The sequence below is a fragment of the Mercurialis annua genome, linkage group LG4, assembly GCF_937616625.2.
Source record: "Mercurialis annua linkage group LG4, ddMerAnnu1.2, whole genome shotgun sequence".
Classification (NCBI taxonomy): domain Eukaryota; kingdom Viridiplantae; phylum Streptophyta; class Magnoliopsida; order Malpighiales; family Euphorbiaceae; genus Mercurialis; species Mercurialis annua.
Genome location: NC_065573.1, coordinates 39,144,074 through 39,166,285, shown reverse-complemented (window position 1 = coordinate 39,166,285; position 22,212 = coordinate 39,144,074). Strand labels below are relative to the sequence as shown.

Here is a 22,212-nt window from a genome sequence, read left to right as displayed (position 1 = left end):
CTTGTCCGGTCAACTTAATTATTTTTCAAACCATGTAGTTGCTTTCAAGTAAGGTTCTAAAATTTTGAAAGTTTCAGTAAATAAGGCAATTCAATTATTATCATTTTCATGGAAAATTACATAACTTGAAAATTTCCTTAAACTCTAATCTAATCATTAGTTGAATAATTGATTTATATATTTTGAAATTTGGTTATCAAACCTCAAACTTTGATTTATATTTTGTAAATCCTATATACAAGTGACATGTGTTTTGGGTCGAGCGTGCATGTCTGTAAGATCTATCAATGGAGAATTATTCATAATTTGCGTCAAACAAAGAAGAAAGGACGAAATTATAACATCTATCGCTATAAACCTTGCAGGAAAGGCATACATAAATTATGATCATCAGCAAATAAAATGGGTTAGGTGTCGTAAAAATATTTATCCACTAATTTTGTAAGTACAAGTGCTTGCAATTGTTAAGTTATTGTCACGTGCAAATTTGTCTTTCCTTTTTGTTGTCCTAATTTTATTTTATTTGATGAATTTAGTTTCCTAATTTCACAATATATTCATGAAATACAATCAGCATATCTTTTTAATTAAATTATATTAATTGAAATAATTTAAAATATTTTTATAAAATGTGAGCTTTTCATTTCTTTCAATTTAGAGATAAAAAAATCTTATTGCTGAAATAAAAAAATTAAAAGTGGAAATTTAGTGACTTTAAAAATCAATTACTCAAAAATAGAATGTACTATTCTAACCTAGATCGAGTCTATTAACATTTTAAATATAAAATAAAAATTAATTATGAGTAACGCATTAATTTTTATTGGCCAAATACAAAATATTCAAATACATGTTTATAATTCAGAAAAACTCAAAATATTACTTCTAAATTTGGTTTCATTTTAGAGTTTGATTGAATTATTTATTGAAAATAACAATACGTTCTGCCGCTAAAGTAGTGTTTAAATATGCCTACATTTATAAATAAATTGAACTTTAGAATTTCAAAATTATTGTCATTATATATCTTAATTGTTAGTGCAATTTTATAAGCTTAAAAGTCATAGAATTTTACAAATTAATGTATTTAGCAGCATAAATACACACTAGAAAACATGATATAGTGCGCGAAATCTTTGTCATTTGGGCACAAGAAAACTAGATGATATGAAATTGGAAAATGACACATTTGATCGATGAAAAAGTCGACATTGCTGCATGCATCATACATATAAACTCGTAACGTACGTGGATTAGTTTACTTGGAAAGAAAGTTATACAAGATATGTAAATATGTGCATACGTGGAAACGTTGAAGTATAATTATAAATACATGAACATTAATTCATTTACAAAATGAGACATTACGACACCCTTCATATTCATTTTTCATGGTGAGATTCTTGGCATGTATAAAAATAAATTCACTTAATGTTGATGAACTAAAACCAAACAATTGAGCTACATAGCTGACCTTTAGTTTCTTTGCTTATAGGTCAAGTTAATGTCAATTGTTATTATCTTATTTTAGTGGAGTTTTTAACGAGAAATTATATATGCCTATATAATGCTTTTAAATTATGCTTAATGCTTTTGGATATGTACGTCCAAATTATCCTAAAGCTAGCTCAACAAATCTAAATCGTTTGTTCTATTTTATGGGAATCAGGAGACTATATGGTATATAAAAAAAATTAAAAAAAAAAACAGTAATCATAATCAAACATTATTCAACTCAAAATACTAGGGTAATTTTCACTATCTATCTCCAAATTATCTTCTCTTTTCTCGACACAACCATGCTATTCCGAAGAGGTCTTTGGCGGAATTGTTCTACCATCTCTTTTTTTTTTAAAAATTGTTTCATTTCGTATTATTTTTCCATTTATTAGTCGTTTTTTTTCTCATTTTCAGATTTTTATTTCTTTATCATTAAATTCTGCAAAACAATCATTTATATCAAAGTGTCGAGCATGATAATCGGATGGTCCAAGAATATTAAATTTCCTAGAAGTTTATAGCCTCACCAAAAGGTTATGAATTAATGGCATGAGCATGATTAGTTGTGCATGACATTGTATAATGCAAATAAATTTCATGAATTGGAATGCCACAACTCAGTTCCATTTGAGCAGAAAGACGATCAGATGTCCTTAGTTATTCTTAACTAATGCTTTACACATAATTAGCAACTTCTTTATATTTTTAAAAGAGAAGCAAATGCTAAAAAGTTGAGCATTGTACTCCTTGTACTACACAATTGGCGATCATAGAGTTGTAGTACTACTGGTACGTAGTACAACTGTGAATTCTTCATACTTTTTTTGGATTGCTCACCCCTATGTGAAAGTGCAGTATAATGGCATTTTCAGTTTGTTTAAACAATCAAGAAATACTACTATTAGATATGCATAAAAGATTCTAGGATCTTGTGGAACTCGACTGTCAACAAATTAAGATAACACTGAATAACTAAGAAACTAGTACTATAATTGTTCATGGGCCGGACCTAGATAGGCTCGGGTTGGACTTAAATGCCTCGAAGCGGATTTTTGTGGTCTCGGATAGGCTTAGACCGGGACTCGATCAAATGTGACTATTTTAAATATAAGTTCAAGCATTGCATGTGCTCGAATTAATATCGATATATATTATCCAAAAATTTGATGTATATATTAGAATTATGCAAGTTCAAGTTGATTTTTTTTCATGGTTCTATTAGAGTTTTCAGCAATTATTTTTTTCCAGCAATTATTTTTGTGTTGTTTTAAATCGTCAATTTTAATAATATGGTGTGCCAATTTAAATTTTATATGACATCTCAAAAATTAATTTTTACCATGCAACGCCATGTGATAGTTATAGACGTCTATGTAAATAATTGAATTATTAAAATAAAAATTTATAAATAGTTTAGATACAAATTAAAATTTATAGGCAGTTTAAGGATAGAGAGAATAATTCATGAAAAGTTAATGTGAATTATCCAAAGGCCTAATGTCTTAAAAAACCCCGACCTTTTAACCCCTTTTCAACCATACCCTGACGTTGAAAATTTGTCAATTTTACCCTATTTTGCATTTTTGTTTTTCAATTGTACCCTGAAAAATTAAATTAAGGTCTTTTGCGTTTGGAAATTTGTTTAAAACATTCTCCATGTCTCGCATATATTGATTGTATATTTTTAAAATTTATTTAAATTTAGTTAAATTAATTAAGAATTTAAATTAGTGTTAATTTGATTATGGTTTTTAGTTAGTTTTTAAAAATAAAGGACTTATTTGTACTTTTTTGAATAAAAAAGAATTTAATTTCATGTTTAGACTTAATTAATTGAATGATTTCATCATTTAAATAAAAAAAATTAACAAAAGTTAAAATATTGGGGTACAATTGAAAACGGAAAATTCAAAAGTGGGTAAAATTGACAAATTTTCAACGTCAGGGTGGAATTGAAAAAAAGTTTAAAGGTGAGGGATTTTTGAGTGATTAGGCCTTATCCAAATGAGAACGGTGATCATATAATTGATGCTGGATTGGATTCGAATATTGGACAAATGAGCCCATTAATATAGTGGGCCGTATGTTGTTGACAGTCTTATGTTAATGGCATGTTACCATGGGCTAAGCTGGCTCAGTTCATCCCAATCTTAGCTCAACATTAACGAACCCAGGTGCGTAAGCACTTACGTTTATGAAAATGGTTCGAACCACCTGGACCCTTTGTGGACCTATACTGAGTCTTAGCTGCCTCCCATGCCAAATAGATAAACGATCGTTGTCCCTTCTTTATTCAACATTTCTCCGTCCATTATAATTTGACACCCAAACTTCACCATTTAAGTGCATTAAAATGAAGTGCTATTTTTTTATGTGAAATTATCTTTTATATTTTTATTATATTAGCGTGTGGCATTTTTAAAAAATAATCGATTGAGATTGCAGAAATTAGAATAACACAAAATTTAAAATGAGAATAAAATAATAGAAAAAAACAAATAATATGTTAAAATAGTATATCTATAAAAATAGATGTGATAATATTAAAATAAATAACGCATTATTATTGAACGTTAAATTTTACTATATGTTACAGTGGGTGCTAAATTCGATGCAAGATATAGCATATGTTAAATTAGCACTAACTATAAAAACTACATTTTAATTGGAGTATAAAACTCAATACTAAATTATAGTAAAATGCTCTAATAGCTAAAATTTCTTAATCTCTTAAACATTGGCAATTTTTGTCTAACTGTCCTTCTAGTAGTGAAGCAAACTGTTTATATTAACATTTTTATCTAATTGTAAATGGAAATAATTTTGAATTGATATATTAGGATTTAATTGATTAAAGTGCAAGGAAATAAAAAAAAATAAAAAAAATAGGGAGACTGAACTAAATGCATATATTCTAATTTAGGTTTACACTTTCCATAATGAAAGAACTTAATTTTAACAAAAATCAAAGAATAAGGATTACATACCAAACAAAAGTATAAGTACCTAATTGTAAAACAAATAATATAATAGTATCCAAATATTTATTTTGCCTAATCAAAAGTCAAATGAATAGTAAATCCACGTGTGAGTAAATAAGAGAAGGCGGACTAAATTAGCTGATAGCAACACGCAAAAATTGACCGTCGGTTTCCGGCGGACTGTATCCCGCCCTCCTCTTTCCTTCCTTCGTACGTTTCCACACACTATAAAGCCGGCTGCACTATCATTCTTCTTCTTCATCGTCGTCGCCGTTGTATCATACTCCGATTGCTCTTCATTTCTGTTTAATTCTACTTTGATTTCTTCTTAATATCTAGAGACGATGGATAGCCTGACCTTGACCGGTTTGTTAAAGAAATCCGCTACTCAATTTCCCGATAACCGTGCGATTTCCGTTTCTGGAAAACTCGATTTGACTCATTCTCAACTACAACTTCTCGTTGATCGCGCCGCTTCTCTCCTCCTCGCCTCCGGTGTCTCCGCCGGAGATGTTATCGCTCTCACTTTCCCCAACACCGTCGAGGTAAGCTATATTTTGCCGTATTTCAATTCATTTTGTTATTTTTCCGTTTCATCCGAAGAATAATTGGAGGATTAATTTTCTGTTATTTTTTTATTGATTGCAGTATGTGATAATGTTCTTAGCCGTCATTCGCTGCCGAGCCACGGCAGCGCCGCTGAACGCCGCTTACACGGCGGAGGAATTCGAGTTTTACCTCTCTGATTCAGAATCGAAGATTCTGATTACGTCAGCAGAAGGAATTCAATCAGCTCAAGCTGCAGCTTCAAAGCTTAATATCCCTCACGTAACCGCCGCACTCGATATAGAAACCAAAACAATACTCCTCTCAAACACTGAGTCATCAACGAGCCTTGATAACTCGGTCGCTGAACTCGTTAACGAATCATCTGATGTGTCACTTTTTCTTCACACGTCAGGCACTACCAGCCGCCCTAAAGGCGTGCCTCTGACTCAGCTTAACTTAGCTTCCTCTGTTTTAAACATAAAGTCTGTTTACAGACTCAATGAGTCTGACTCGACCGTTATAGTCTTGCCTTTATTTCACGTTCACGGCTTGCTCGCCGGATTACTCAGCTCACTAGTCTCCGGAGCCGCTGTTACTCTTCCAGCCGCCGGTAGATTCTCCGCTTCAACATTTTGGTCAGACATGAATACATATAACGCCACGTGGTACACTGCAGTTCCTACAATTCACCAAATCATATTAGACCGCCATGGCAGCAAACCGGAGCCGGCTTACCCTAAGCTGAGGTTTATTAGGAGCTGCAGCGCCTCTTTGGCGCCTGCTATTTTGACTCGTCTGGAAGAAGCTTTTGCAGCGCCTGTTTTGGAAGCTTATGCAATGACTGAGGCTTCTCATTTGATGTGTTCTAACCCGTTACCGGAGGATGGCGTGCATAAGGCCGGTTCGGTTGGGCGACCCGTGGGGCAAGAAATGGCGATTTTGAATGAAAATGGGGTGGAGCAAACGGCTGGTAATCATGGAGAGGTGTGCATTAGAGGAGCAAATGTGACGAAAGGATACAAGAACAATCCTGAGGCTAATAAGTCAGCATTTCTATTCGGATGGTTTCATACCGGAGATATCGGGTTTTTCGACTCTGATGGATACCTGCATTTAGTGGGCCGGATCAAGGAGCTGATTAACCGTGGAGGTATGGTTATTATAAATGGCCAATTATGACATTATTGCCACAATGAAGTTTGTTTTATTTGCTGAATGTTTGGTTGGTTTAATGTTTGACAGGTGAGAAAATATCACCGATTGAAGTAGATGCAGTACTGTTATCTCATCCTGATGTTGCTCAAGCAGTTTCATTTGGAGTTGCAGATGATAAATATGGTGAAGAGGTAATAACACAAACAATCAAACCGTTGTTTTAAATCCGAAATAGTTATTATGTTCATAAGAAATTCAAATAAGTTACTAGACCATTTCCAATGACCGAACATTGAATTAGCATTGCGCGTAAGAACATACACAACCTGATTTGTAGAACGCCTTATAGAAACAAAAGATAAACGAGTGAATAGTGTAACTAGTTGCTAGTGATAAATTAGGTGACAATACTGTTTTAAGCTTTTAAAGAATGTAAAATTGCATGGTTGGTTTCTGAAATTGAATCGTTGCTGATTATTTGTGCAGATAAACTGTGCCATAATTCCAAGAGAAGGCTCTAGCATTGACGTAGCTGAGATTATTGGTTTCTGCAAGAAAAATCTGGCAGGTTTCAAGGTTCCAAAGAAGGTTTTCATAACTGATCATCTCCCAAAAACAGCTACTGGGAAAATCCAACGCAGGATTGTAGCAGAACATTTTCTTGCCCAAATATCCGCCGCTAAAGTCACCAAGTTTGGAGCTTAATCGGACAAATGCCATCGGAGACGAGACACTATGCTTGTTTTTGTTTCATTTTACAGATTAGCATTGAAAATTCATTCCTTGTGTATAAAATGAATTTTGATATCAAGAGCAGCATTGTTTTTAGTTTTAGCTGATTATTACATGTTGCTTAAAACCATATGATAGAAACATTTTTGATTTGTAATACCAAATAAAAATTATATGATACAATGTTATTCTCCTCCCATAGTGTTCTAGTCAATCTTAAATCAATTACAGAAAACCACCTGACTTCTAACACATGTAACATTTGCATCCTTTTGTTTGGAAGTCGAACAAAACCACTTAATATAACCGATGAGCTATAACTTAAATGTTATAATCGTTGAGTAGTATTCTCCTAAGGTCGTGAATTCAATTCTTATTTCTTCCCACAAGCCGTCTCCTCCAATTACAAAAAAATCACTTAATAAATGTATTCTGAATTCTTTAGTTGCTTCTACTTCTTGTTTAGACCCTCAAACGGCAGTGTCTTGACTCAATTTTCAAAACTCTATCCATAAAACGACGTCGTATTCCTTTCTTGTCCAATGATTAACCATTTCATCAGCTGGTCAACCGAACAAGAAACAAAGAAACCGAGTATAATTACAGTATTTAAGAATTTCCGAGCTTTTAAAGCTAGCATCTCCAAATTGTAAGTCTGATTCAGTTTTCCTTTTAGCTTTTTTCATTATTATTTTCTGTTATCATATTTGGATCCAATTATGAAGTGCAGTACGTTGAGAATCTGTTAATCTTAATGTCGAAAGGTTATTAATTGAATTTGGATTAGTCAGCTTATAATCTTTAACATCCATATGGTTAGCATCACTGTGCAGTGCTTTGTGCTTTTATTGTATTTCAGTTAACTTTTGTGTGCTTTAATAATTTGCTGACCACATCATGTTATAAACCAAATTCTTAATTGCATTGAAATAATGACTGATTATTGGCTACTTCAAATATTACCAGAGTAGGAGACTTCGAAACTGGATAATGAAACTGAGTTGGGGTACCTTGAAATACTTATGTTTGCTTGTTCATGTCTTTGTAGCATGGACACTTCATCAATCACTGTTTTCCGTTTCGGAAACGTGTCGGAAATGTGGCCAATCGGATACGAAACTTCATTTTTAATGTCGGAATTGTTTCACAACGTACATGTCCAAGTGTCTCGTTTTTCTGTATATTGGTCTGTGTGTGTCAACAGAAGTTGTTTTACTTGTTTATGTAACTATCTACTTAACTTAGTATTTTCATTTTAAAGATGGAAACAAAGAGTCAAATAAGCGAAGGAAATTATGCTGCTGATATCTCCTCCATACGAGAAGCACAATTACGCATCAGTCCATTTATTCATAAAACACCAGTTCTTACCTCAGATTCTTTAAATGGCATTTCTGGAAGAAATCTATTCTTTAAATGTGAATGTTATCAAAAGGGGTGAGTGACAAACTAATCATTTGATGCTATTAAGTTCATTTTTTAGTCTTTGTGCTCATCATGAGTAAGTTTGTATTCTCTTGCACTTTATTAGTGGAGCATTCAAATTCAGAGGGGCTTGCAATGCTATATTTTCCCTTAATGATGATCAGGCAACTAAAGGAGTTGTAACACACAGCAGGTTTACTCGAACCTATAAGTTATATTGCTTTTTTGTAATTCACAATATTGAGCTGATTGTCTAAAAATTCTATTGATTCTATACTCCATTAATAGTGGCAACCATGCTGCAGCATTGTCTTTGGCTGCAAAGTTAAGGGGAATTCCGGCGTATATTGTGATACCAAAAAATGCTCCAAAATGCAAAGTTGAGAATGTCGTACGGTATGGCGGTAAGATTATATGGAGCGAGTCTTCTATGCACTCAAGGGAGAGTATTGCAGCCAATGTAATGCAGGAAACCGGCGCAGTGCTTGTTCATCCATATAATGACGGACGCATTATAAGGTACATAGTCTTACTCTTGTGTATTCTTTTTGTGTGCATGATGAATATGAATTCATGTTTTTTGAAGGGAAAAAGATTTACGTGACTTATAGAATTTAAGATGGTGCTTGGCTACATTATTTATTCACTCAATAAGAAACTGGTTAGTAGTGCCTCGAGATAATTTTACCTTCTTCTCCCAGCTAAAAATTTCTATACAGCTTGTTAAATATATTATTAACCTGAATGATTGGCTGCTGCATTTGGCACATATACAAGGTGAACTGTGAATTGTTTCGTTGTCTATGCAGTGGGCAGGGCACCGTGTCACTCGAGCTTCTGGAGCAAGCCCCCCAGATTGACACTATTATAGTTCCCATTAGTGGTCTGCCTATTTAATTTCTAAATTCCATTTAGTCATTTTTTCATATCGTTTTTTTTTATGATTATGTTTCAGATCCTAGTAACTCAAAATTGCAGGAGGTGGTCTAATATCAGGGGTGGCATTGGCTGCCAAGGCCATCAACCCATCGATTAGAATTTTGGCTGCTGAACCCAAGGGAGCTAATGATGCAGCTCTATCAAAAGCAGCTGGTGAGATCATAACCTTGCCTGAAACCAACACTATTGCTGATGGGCTCCGAGCTTTTCTTGGAAGTATGACATGGTGAGGTCAACTGCACCGTCTCCTACGTGTCTATGTTTTAAAAGGTTTCGAATTTGTAAATTCTTTAAATTAACCCTCTTACAACTAATTACACTTTACATGGGGCAGGCCAGTGGTACGCGATCTTGTGGATGATGTAATAACCGTGGAAGATACAGAGATAATGGAAGCAATGAAACTCTGTTATGAGATTCTGAAAGTTGCTGTCGAACCTAGTGGAGCAATTGGCCTCGCAGCTGTTTTATCTGACCGCTTCCAGAAGAATCCCGACTGGAACAACTGTAGCAGCATAGGTATCATACTTTCAGGAGGTAATGTTGATCTTGGAGTCCTTTGGGATTCATACAAACAGTGAAATCAAACTGATGTCAATGGGTGATTAATTGATGAAATTTTTTACCTTGGTATAAACAAATGGTATGGCATTATTTTATGCAAATGAGAATTCCTTTGATTCCGATATGGAATTATTACATGGTTCCGAGCACAATTTGATTCATTATTCCAACATGGTAGAGTATTTATCAAATTCATCTCCATCGATACCTGACAATTAACTTGATGAATCAAAGCAGCTGCAAAAAGTAATCCACTCCATAATTCATTTAAAGCACTAGTTATAACCACAGATGGCAAAGCCAAAATCAGACCTAATAAGGCAATCCATATGATGCAGATTACTAACAATTAAAACTAATAAAACTTGAAGTACGTTCTAGCAGATGAAAAACAACATCAGAATAGAATGGAGATCAATTACAAAGAATACCAGCAAACAGGTAATAGAACCTGACAAAATATCTTTAATATAAAACGAAGAGCGAGATGCTAATGGTGGATACAACATAAAAGGTAACAAGCAATGCAATACTGCAGAAATATAACCCCAAAATATAACCCCACATATAGTCAAACTTAAAAAGCAATAACAAAAATGGGCATAACAAATGTAAATTCCACGATCCTTCCCCATATAAGCAAATCAAGAGAACATTGCCTCTAGGCCTCTTCTCCATAGTCCTCTTCCTCTGCATATTCTCCTTCATCATCTGCAGTAGCATCCTGATATTGCTGGTATTCAGACACCAAATCGTTCATGTTACTCTCAGCCTCAGTGAACTCCATCTCATCCATACCCTCTCCAGTATACCAATGCAAGAAAGCTTTCCTGCGGAACATAGCAGTGAACTGCTCACTAACCCTTCTAAACATCTCTTGGATAGATGTGGAGTTGCCAATGAAAGTGGAAGCCATCTTCAAGCCTGTGGGAGGGATGTCACAAACAGTGGACTTCACATTGTTGGGGATCCATTCAACAAAGTAGGATGAGTTCTTGTTTTGGACATTGATCATCTGCTCATCAACTTCCTTTGTGCTCATTTTTCCGCGGAACACTGCTGATGCTGTGAGATATCTGCCATGGCGAGGATCAGCTGCGCACATCATGTTCTTGGCATCCCACATCTGTTGGCTCAGCTCCGGTACGGTGAGGGCAGAGTATTGCTGAGAACCACGGGATGTGAGAGGTGCAAAGCCAACCATGAAAAAGTGAAGCCTAGGGAATGGAATGAGGTTCACAGCAAGTTTGCGAAGGTCTGAGTTGAGCTGACCAGGGAAACGAAGACAACATGTGACACCACTCATGGTAGCAGAAATCAGGTGATTCAAGTCCCCAACTGTAACAAATTTCTCTTGTTAGTTTCCCTTAACAAATACAAAAAAACATGTAAAATGTTGAACAGCTTGAACTCTATTATTAAACTGCATAGCACATAGCATCACAAAGGAATGAGTGTACAACATTGTCAAATGTGCAAAAGCATGAAACATCAAATTAATGATTTAGCAGATAGGGAAGTATCAAATTAAACACAACCTAATCATGACACTAGCAAAAATTTACAACAGTAGTTGACAGATCATGAGTATCAAAAATAGGTACAGGTATTATTAAAGCTTTAATGTTAAAATATTAGAAATAACAAATTCTATGCAACTTATCCTTCTTGGCAAGTGATACCCACATGCACAACTGCAACTGGGCTTGTGCATCAATAACAAGAAAAGAATCATAAAATATCAAATGACACCGAGATAGACATATAATTATCAAAATGTCAAACCCGTCTCATCTAAAGCATCAAAGACAAAGATAGACAAAAACACAATGCAGCTATAGATGAATGACAAGAATTGCCCAATCCAAAATTGCACAGCCTGCAACTCGATAAACATAATCAAATTCTAATTGGTTTATTTCTAAACCCCTATCAACAAACCATCAAACTCTTTATTGAACATATACAGTATAACTAATTCATTAAACAAAGAAGAAATCTAAAACAAAACACATTACAAAATTAAAAGGGAAAAGTACTTACAACTAGGAGTGGTGAGCTTAAGAGTACGGAAACATATATCATAAAGAGCCTCATTATCAAGAACCATACACTCGTCAGCATTCTCAACAAGCTGATGAACAGATAGAGTAGCATTGTACGGCTCAACAACAGTATCCGACACTTTAGGTGATGGAAAAACGGAGAATGTAAGCATCATTCTGTCTGGATACTCTTCCCTTATCTTCGATATCAACAGCGTCCCCATTCCGGACCCAGTTCCTCCTCCCAACGAATGACATACCTGAAAACCTGTCACCAAACACAACAATACAATCAACATTTCACTCACTTTCTCTAGAAACAAACAGATCTCATTTGTTAATAAGTAATCACCAAAACACCCCTGAACCCTAACTGCTCACACAAAATTCTCCAATCAGCATCTATAATTTACAATAAACTAATCCACCACACGAAGCAATGCTATTATTTACATTTTCGTCCCCTACATGAACAAACAGTATAAAATAACAAAAAATCAAGGGGCATTTCGGTAATAAACATTACCTTGCAAGCAGTCGCAATTCTCAGCTTCTTTACGAACAACATCAAGAACAGAATCAATCAACTCAGCACCTTCAGTATAATGCCCCTTCGCCCAATTATTACCCGCACCGGATTGTCCAAACACAAAATTATCGGGTCTAAAGATCTGCCCATACGGACCGGATCTCAAACTATCCATCGTACCCGGTTCCAAATCCATCAAAACCGCACGCGGCACAAACCTACCGCAACTCGCTTCGTTGTAGTACACATTGACCCGCTCCAACTGAATATCCGTATCGCCATGATACCGACCCGTCGAGTCTATCCCGTGCTCGGCGCACACGACCTCCCAAAATTTGGCTCCGATCTGGTTTCCGCATTGGCCACCTTGAATATGGAGAATTTCTCTCATTTTTAGGGTTTTGTTTTTTCAGAGTTGTTTGGCAATAATTGATTGATTAGCGTGTGAAATGGAAGTGTGGCTGTGTGTGGTTATAAAGGGCCGCGCGTGACGGTTACTGTTAAGTGATTTAACGGACGTTTGGTTTTCGTTTTAGTGGGAAATTAAAATATTTGAAATTGGGTTTTTGCTCGCTGTGTATTGTGTTTCTGTAGTTCACGTAGCTGGCAAAGATATTTTTAGGCTAAATGTGCTTTTATGCCCCTGTACTTTCATATTTTAGACTATTTGTATTAGATAAGACAGCATTAATAATAGCAATACTTTTTACAGCTAAATTTAACTTTTTTCTATTGTATACACATTCATATTTTACTATTTTCACAAAATTGATTTTAATTCTTTTACGAATTAATTTATTATTTCTAATTATTTATCAGAATAATTTTTTAATGGTTAAACTATTACATTTTGCATTAATAGATGCATTATTGAAACTAAAATAATTTTTATATCCAATTTATATAGGACAAAAATATTAGTAAGCCGTTAATAATTATGTAAAAAATTATAAATTGTAGAATTTATTAATAAGTAACCAGCAAAATTTTGCTAATAGTGAATAATTTTATTAACTTAATATTAACCATATTATATTTAACAAAATACATACGGAATAGAAATTATTAAAAAAATTAAAAAATCAAAAGCTAATATAAATATTTTACAAACAAACAAATATTAATGATCGGTGTTTATAACTGCAAAAAAATTGATAGTTTTTGCCAAAATTAAAAGTTCGTGTTAAATTTTCAAAACACGATAAAATTTATGAATTTTTACGCTATTAAGCCTTTTTATAAAAAGTTTCAATGATTTCTATTAAACTTTTAATTATTGTTAATTGATATCGAATTTTTATTAATTTTATTGACAATCGTCACTTATTATAAAAAATTCATAATATAGTTGATTGAAAATTAACAATTACAAAAATAGATTTATTTGGTATAAATTACAACTATAAACTAAAGTGCTAAAACATTAAATTTTAATTAAATTTATCTCTTGATATAAATTTATAGATCAATTTGATCTTCTATTCCTGTATAATTTTATTTTATTTTTTAAAGACGTCTTTTAGACGTTTGTAGCACGAGATGTTCATTATGAAAAAGGCCTTTAATTGTAACAAAATAAATAAGATTAGATGCATAGATGATCGATTGGAAGTTAAAGTGTGTAAGTGATGAAAATATTAATTTCTTAGGGATGCAAGTATACTTTTGGTTGTATTACTGATATGGCATAAGGATGTGAACAAGTCGGCTTTAGGCAAAATGAGGCTCAATGCGATTTTTATAATTTTTTATAAAAATATTTATTTTCGTTAAAGTGTCTGTAAAAAATAATCATTTGTTTTTTCACAAAAGAAAAACCGCTTCCGATAGATCATTGGTAAATTTTTGGTAAATCATCGGTAGTTTTTTGAGAAATATTTTGTAATTTTGTTAAAAACAATGTGTTTTGCCAAAATATTTAAAAAGAATTATATATAATATTTTTTTTACTAAATATATAAATAGAAAAAGATTAGTCCTTAAATTATTAAATATATATAATATTTATTATTATTAGGGAGTCAATTTAACATTTATAATAAAAAATACAAGACCTACTACTAAAAGGTCCAATTAATATATTTATGGAAAATGCTTTATAACCTACTATCTTAACCCAACTCTTTTAACCCACCTTATGTGGCAAAGTTTTATTCGTTCAATTCCCCTCCAAAAATGTATATCTCAATTTCCATCTTTAAATTGATCCACTCTTTTATTGCCACGTAAGGTGGTACAATAAGGAGAGACAAAATTGGTGGGTTAAATAGCACCACTCTATATTTATATTCTAAAAACGTACGTTTTAAAAGGATTGTATATGAGTGTGTGGCCCTTTGCAATTTAGGGCCCTACTTACCAAAATATATAATTAAAATAAAAACTGTAAAATCTATCACTTAAAAACTTAATAAATATATACAGTATAAAAAAATCAATAACATATTTTATTAAGGGATAATATCAAAAAATCACGAATTTTATATATTTATTTATTTTAATCACGCGGTTTAAATTTTCTCGTACGAACTACTATATTTTTTCAAATTCATAGACAGTGTCGAATGCATCATTGCTTCATTTGTATGATTCGCCGAGGTGAAGGTCATTTTACACCAAGAAATAAGTGCTATCTCAGCATCATGTATTAATTTGAAAAAAAAATAGTTGTTCGTGCAAGAAAATTACAAAATTTAAACTATATTAATTAGAATAAAAAAACACACCTTCAAAAAAAATAAAAAAAACATGTAAAATTGTGTGATCTTTATTTACATTAAACCTTTTATTAAAGGGCCTCGTATTTTAACATATGGGGCTCTATAGTGGCCTAGCCTAAGGTCGGGCCTGGGAGTGAAAATACAAACCTTTTAATATTTTTACAATTTAAACCAACTTTTTTAATTTTTACTATTCCAATTTCATTACTTGTAGTAATTATGTCCTACTTTATTAAATCAGTTTAATTTTTTTCATGTAGTAATGTCATGTTTGAGTTTTATATAAAATTATTTTTTGATCCAACTACGTGGCATTTCATTTAGTGGCCTAATAGTGTCACAAGATCGAACTTTTTTTATTTTTTAAAATTTATTCAAAGTCTGTAAAGTTTGTAGAAATTTATTATTTTTATGAATTTATGCATTTTTTCAATCAATAATTCTTTATCATTATTCTTTTCAAACTTACTCCAACCTCTGAAAGTTAGAAAATATAAAATTAAATTTTAAGATTGTTTTTAATATATTTTAAATTAGGAGTTAAAATTTAAAATTTTAAGAAACAAGTTTTGATAATTACAAAATTAGTATAAAAATTGAGCAATTAAATTGGTTTAAGAAAAAATAAAATACTGTTGCAACGAAATAATCGATATAGGTCAAATTTACAAAAATATCAAAATATTTTAACTTTTTGGTATAATTAAATCACGTGATTGGAAATTCCAGCATGACATTGCCCTGTAAAAAATTGATAGAAAGCAAATGGATAAAATAATAATAGTATTACAGTTTATTTTAAATTGGTTATATTATAAAAATATAAAAAAATGAACTTTTAGCATCATTAGGCAATAGTGCAATACTAATAATATTCACAAACCTACTCGCATTGAACATAAGATTTCCTTTAAAAAAATGTCGAACATAAGAGAATCGTTTCCATTATTGTTGAAATTAACAACTACTATTAAATTTTATATAAAGGACTAATAAACGATAATGAAAAAGAAATAAGTTCAAAAAGAACAATAATCTGTCTAAAAATTGATTTTTTTTATGGATGCATACTTGTTTGATCTACCATATTCTGTAAGATAAAATTATGTGATGATAATTTCATTATATTTTTGAGAATATTTTGATGAATTAGGATCGTGAATATATATATATATAATTGAACCCTCCATTTAACATAATGCTACTCACCTATGTATTTTAAGTTTAAGAATTAGTTTGGCATCAACCTTCTTTTAAATGTCATGAACAAGAAGCTACCAAGGGAAAGAATTATATCATCCAAAGAAAAGATGATATCATCCAATACAAGTTGCAGAGTTTCGAGTTGAAAACTTGGAATAGAAGCAGTACTCATGGTTTGGCCTCTGCCAGTTCATGGTGGATGACAAATTGACAATACAATACAATACAATACAGACACTGCAAGTAAAAGTCAGGAAAACCATACAATACAACGGTTACGTCGTATGTCATTCGTGCAACAAAAAAATGATGCGTTAGCCAGTTAGAAAATTAATTAATGATACAAATTAAAAAAATTACAGTTACAAATGCTCAATGTCTTGTTATAAACATGACACGACACAACCATTATATTGAATAAACACGTAAAAGTCAACAAGGGGTTACTTCCATTCACAGTTCCTGGATTTTCGTATCTTTTCCATTAAAATCATTTTGTTTCAAATTGCAATCTATAAAATTCATGGTTTTTCAAATGATAGCTAGAAACTTTTTGTTATTATAGTAAATGAAAATAATAAATACAAAAAATACACGTCAATTATATTTAGCAAAAAAATCAATGTAAATATTATTGGTAGTACTTTTTTTATATTCGTGATTTTTACTTGTCAAATGAGATGTATTATAGGCGTCCAAGTCCGTATTTTTTTACGCTGTAAAATGGACAATTATTATTTGTTATTGTATAATTTTATAGCTAAAGATAGTTATAAATTGAGAAAAGGTAGTTTGATGATAAAAATAAGAAAGTAGAGGGATTGTGGGTAAATTTTACTCCAAACAAAGGTGAGGATGCAAAGGCTGTATCATATGAGGACTGACTTCGTTATCCATCACTCCCAAGCCTTCAAACCCAAGCACCCTCCCCTCCCCTACAATTTGATTGTTAATTATGACTAGTGAGTTCACTGTTTTTTCATGGCTAATTGATCATAACAGTCACTGAATTTTTATTTTTTTTATTTCAGTCATTAAAGTTTATCTATATTTTGTTTTTTTCCGGCAGAAAATAAACCGAAATTCATTTATTTTCACCTAAAAACTTGTCATGTATACATAATTTGGGCTAAAAACTAATTTCCAAACTAAGATCATCTGTGATCAATTTTCAAATTAAAACTAGCAAAATTATGCTGCCATCTAGACATTTTTGGCCGGAAAAATTAAATAAAAAAATGAAAGTTCAGTAACTAAAAAAAAAAAAAAATTAGCGACTGAAATAAAAAAAAAATTAAAATTTGGTGACTGTCATAATGATAGGAGTAGAATTACTCCTATATTACCGTTGTTTTACGAGTTATTTACGTGTGTTTAGTGAGCATTTTTATGCATATTGGGTCTCATTTCTTGTTCGAGCGTTTCAGGTACTACCACGTAGATTTCACGGAGTTTTGGACATAATTGGAGCCAACGGTGAAATTTAAGCGATACTGAGTCAGAGCATGAAGTAGGGCGCGATGGAGGGTGCTAACGCGCCTCGCAACGCGCTTGAAGTATAAATCTTGGTCATGAGGAGCGATGAAAGAAGTAAGGCGCGATGGAGGGTTCTGCCGTGCCTCGCATCGCGCCTGAAGGGAAGTGATATTTGAAGCAAGGCGCGATGGGAACCAACGCGCCTCGCAACGCGCTTCCCATCGCGCCTAGCTGCTGAACTGGTTGAAATACCGTTTCTGTCCTCGTTATTTCGTTCCGCTGTCAAAGTTATGAAGGGGCAACTTTGGGACTTCACCAAAATACGAGTTTAAGGCTGACAGCGGGTATATATAGTGGATTTTACAGCATAATTAGGGTTCGCTTAGTTCGTTTACCATTCTATTAGACTAAAAACACTAGATTAGTTTTATTTTCAGTATTAGTTCATCGTTCTTCGATTTGATTACTCTTTGAGCTGGATTTTATTCTTCGATATTATATTGGGATTTTTATGCAAATAAGGTACGATAATTCAGAGAGATCTTTTTCATTGTTTATCTTATCAATTATGAATTCCATATATTATGTTGTTGGTTTATCTTTGATCATGAGTAACTAAACCCATCGTGGGGATTATTAATGGGATTTATGCCTGTTTAAATAAATTGGATTTATGGGTTGTTGTTATTACTATGTTTTAATTATTGTTCTTAATGCTTGAATTTATTTAGCTAATTTATTCATTGTCATGTGTTCTGGTTTTAGCTTGAGAGAGTAAAACTGAAATAGACCAATATAATTAAGAACGTAGGAGTTAATTGCACGAGAGTGAATTGACAAATACGTGTTCTTAGGGTTTGCTTCACAAACATCAATCAATTAATTATTTAGGTTAATTATAACACGAGAGTGAGTAGTTGCCTATTGATTGTTTAATTGACTGTTTTTGCCTGCAATTGCTCGAGAGAGAATTTTAGGTGCTTACGATTAGCCTGAACCTTAGTAAAACAACCAAATCCATATTCCAATCTGATTGAACAGCATAATGAAAGTAAATAATCCCTGCTTTACCTATTATTGTTTAACATCAATTTAATTTCAGCTTTAGTTTATTAATTTACACTAGTTTAATTTTGTCTTTAATTTACACAACAAAACAAAAATATCTTTTCAACTATCCAAATCGAGTCTCCTAACTGGTTGTATTTAGAAGCTTTCTCTGTGGGTACGATATCCGGACTTCACAGTCTGTATTACAAGTTGGCATACGTATGCTTGCGTATTTTTACCAACAAGTTTTTGGCGCCGTTGCCGGGGAAAGCATATCTTTAACATCTAAGTTAGGATAGCTTGGCTTGTTTTAGTTTTTATTTTTCTTGTTTTACGCGTGGTATTTTGTTGTTTGTGTTGTTTCAGGTACCCTTCTCATAGTGTATGCATAATACACGACGTAAAGGACTACCGCTAGAACCTTTTCAACAAGATCTCACTACCTTTGAGCGAAGTGTCCGAAAATCAGCTCAAAGGAATCAGAATATGGCAGACGAAGATGGTATCCCACCTGGTTTCAATCCTGTGGTGGATAATAGAGTTCCCCCACAAAATCAGCAAAATCTGCAGGATGTGCAGGGAGAGAATAATGGCGGACAGAGAGTACGAACATTGATGGAGTTCTTTCAGCCAACTGTGGGCAACACTACTCATGGTTATTTTGCACATCCTGTACTAGCAAACCACTATGAGATCAAGACAAGTGTCATTCAGCTGATAGAAGCGCGCTGTCAATTTTATGGGCTACCTAATGAAGATCCGAATCAACACATCGCCGATTTTTTGGAGGTGTGTAGTACATTCAAGCTCAGCAACATGACAGACGATGAAGTTTGGCTGCGCTTATTCCCATTTTCTCTGAGGGATAGAGCGAAGCAGTGGATCCATGCATTGCCTAGAGCGGGGATTAACAATTGGTCAGATTTGGCAAAAGCCTTCATGAGCAAGTACTTCTCCATGGCAAAGACTGCAAAGCTGACTAGGGATATTATGCTCTATCAGCAACACGATGGAGAATCGATACATGAAGCGTGGGAGCGATACAAGGAGATGCAGAGGAAAGTTCCTCATCATCACATCACTAGAGAGAATCTGATCCAGAATTTCTACAATGGGTCAACTGAGTTGGGGAGAAGCGCTATAGATGTAGCTGCAGGAGGGTCACTAATGAGGAAGACGACCGATGAGGCATTTGCCCTATTAGATGAGATGGCCATAAATGGATGTACTTGGCCAAACGAGAGGGCAAAAGTACCTGCGCAAAGAGGAGTAATGGCAGTCAGTGTTGATCCAGCTGTGGAGAGTCTGAAAGCGAAGAATGCCTCACTGCAAGCTCAGGTTGATATTCTTATGAGGCAAGCTGCAGGAATGACTATGGGAAGTGTTGCTGCAGTTCAGAGTAGCTGTGAAGTATGTGGAGATCCTACCCACGTGGCAAATGACTGCTATGTGATGGGACATGCTTTCAATGAGCAGGTCAATTTTGTGGGAGGACAAAGACAGGGCAATGATCCATATGCTGCTACTTACAATCCAGGATGGAGGAATCACCCGAATTTCTCATGGAAGGATACTGGGGGTAATGCCAACAATCAGGCAGGTCCAAATTTTCAAGGAGTACAAGGGCCACAACAGAATCAGGGCAACGTCCAGAATCATGGAAACTTCCAACATCAGAACAATAGGCCTCAGCATCCACCTGGCGTTCAGCAAAGAGAGCAAGGAGAGTCTCTTTATAGTAAGGTGGACAAGATGATGGAGTTAATGTTGAAGAATGAAGCAGAGACGCAGCAAACATTGAGGAATCATGCTGCCACTATCCACAATCTTGAGTTGCAGAATCAGCAGATGGCCCAAGCACTTCAGACTCGAAATCAAGGGGGTTTACCATCCACTACTGAGGCAAATCCGAGAGAGCAAGTCAAGGCGATAACACTGAGAAGTTCAAAAGTGTTGCCTGAACCTCATGTAGAGAAGGTTGTAGTAGAGGCAGAGAAGGAGCAGTGTGAGGGTGGTGCTACTGAATCACAAGTTTCAAAACCATATACTCCACCTCCACCATATGTTCCTAAGGTTCCGTTTCCACACAGACTGAAGAAGCCACAAGACACTTGGAAGTTTCACAAGTTCTTAGAAACTTTCAAGAAGCTGCAAATCAATATCAGCCTGGCGGATGCACTCAGAGGGATGCCGCATTATGCCAAATTCTTGAAAGACATTCTGATGAAAAAGCGGAGCTGGGACGAGAGTACGATTCCATTTACAGAGAATTGCAGTTCAATCAGTTTGAGCAAGTTGCCTACAAAGCTCGAAGACCCAGGGAGTTTTTCTGTTCCCTGTACTATTGGTGATTTAGAAACTGCTAATTGTCTTTGTGATTTGGGTGCTAGCATAAATTTGATGCCCCTTTCTTTGTTTAGACAGCTGCTTGGTGATCAACAGGTCAAGACCACTCCCATGATGTTGCAGCTTGCTGACCACTCTGTCAAAAAGCCATATGGAATTGTGGAGGATGTTTTAGTTAAGATCGACAAATTCATATTTCCTGTGGATTTTGTCGTTCTTGACTATGAGATCGATAAGGAGTGCCCTCTAATTCTCGGACGACCGTTCATGAACACCAGCAGAGCTCTCATTGATGTGAATGCAGGCAAGTTGACTCTGCGATTAGAGGATGAAAGTGTAGAGTTTGAGATGACCAAAAGGGTGCGAAGCGTGAGAAGTGAGGAAAAATGCATGAGAATTGACTGTGTGGAGGAGAGTGAGAATGAGAGCATGAAGGATGTGTTGTACTTAGATTGTCCTATGACATCTCAAGAATTCAACCCATCAAGCAAAGAAAAACCACTGTATAAGACTTTTTGTGGTGTGCCTGCGCAGTCAGTAAAAAAGAGAGCACCCTCGAAACCTCCACTCTCAGCCAAACCGCGAAAGGGTAAACCCAAACAATGGGCAGGGTGGAGGTTGAAATTTTGCTCTAAGGCGAGTAGCATTGATCCAATGCAAACCGGAAACACCAATGTAAGTAAGCTTGTCATTCTGAATATTTCTCAAGTGCGTTCATGTGCAGGCAAGCTTATATTACAGTGGAATGGTCCCTTCAAACTCCGGCGTGACATTGGACCTGACTTGGTAGAATTGGAGGGCGCAAATGGAGAAGTCTTCAAAGTCCTTGCACACTGGTGCAAACCATATTCGGAATTGTCAACTGACAATGGAGGGGAGTATGACACTCCCGATACTCCGAACTGAGTCAGGTGTTATACGGTCAACGCTAGTGACCTTAAACAAGCGGTTTTTGGAAGCAATTCTAAAAATCTATCTTTATTTTTGCTCTCTAGTTT

General features: G+C 34.3%; 3 protein-coding genes and 1 non-coding gene across 5 annotated transcripts; 2 read left to right on the top strand and 2 right to left on the bottom strand.

The window, feature by feature from the left end:
* Positions 1-4,602: 4,602 nt before the first annotated feature.
* On the top strand, positions 4,603-7,114 carry LOC126677530 (probable CoA ligase CCL9). The gene is made up of 4 exons (XM_050372202.1): positions 4,603-5,026; positions 5,130-6,180; positions 6,273-6,376; positions 6,672-7,114. The coding sequence occupies exons 1-4, from the start codon at positions 4,826-4,828 to the stop codon at positions 6,888-6,890; spliced, it is 1,575 nt and encodes a 524-aa protein (XP_050228159.1). The 5' UTR covers positions 4,603-4,825; the 3' UTR covers positions 6,891-7,114.
* A 250-nt stretch (positions 7,115-7,364) lies between these two features.
* LOC126677531 (serine racemase) lies at positions 7,365-9,982 on the top strand. 2 transcript variants are annotated; one of them, XM_050372204.2, is made up of 7 exons: positions 7,365-7,566; positions 8,179-8,354; positions 8,449-8,535; positions 8,631-8,861; positions 9,152-9,225; positions 9,321-9,507; positions 9,616-9,982. In XM_050372204.2, the coding sequence occupies exons 2-7, from the start codon at positions 8,179-8,181 to the stop codon at positions 9,860-9,862; spliced, it is 1,002 nt and encodes a 333-aa protein (XP_050228161.1). In that variant the 5' UTR covers positions 7,365-7,566; the 3' UTR covers positions 9,863-9,982. The 2 variants fall into 2 exon arrangements, with proteins under 2 accessions (XP_050228161.1, XP_050228160.1); XM_050372203.2 differs by lacking the exon at positions 7,365-7,566 and adding an exon at positions 7,952-8,068.
* A 291-nt stretch (positions 9,983-10,273) lies between these two features.
* On the bottom strand, positions 10,274-12,873 carry LOC126677043 (tubulin beta-1 chain-like). The gene is made up of 3 exons (XM_050371476.1): positions 12,417-12,873; positions 11,889-12,158; positions 10,274-11,183 (listed from the first exon to the last, which is right to left on the bottom strand). Exons 1-3 carry the CDS (start codon positions 12,808-12,810, stop codon positions 10,507-10,509), a joined length of 1,341 nt encoding a protein of 446 aa, XP_050227433.1. The 5' UTR covers positions 12,811-12,873; the 3' UTR covers positions 10,274-10,506.
* Positions 12,874-19,840: 6,967 nt separating this feature from the next.
* On the bottom strand, positions 19,841-19,947 carry LOC126679613 (small nucleolar RNA R71). Its single transcript, XR_007640904.1, has one exon. It is a non-coding gene; the product is annotated as a small nucleolar RNA R71 (small nucleolar RNA).
* Between the last annotated feature and the right edge of the window lie 2,265 nt (positions 19,948-22,212).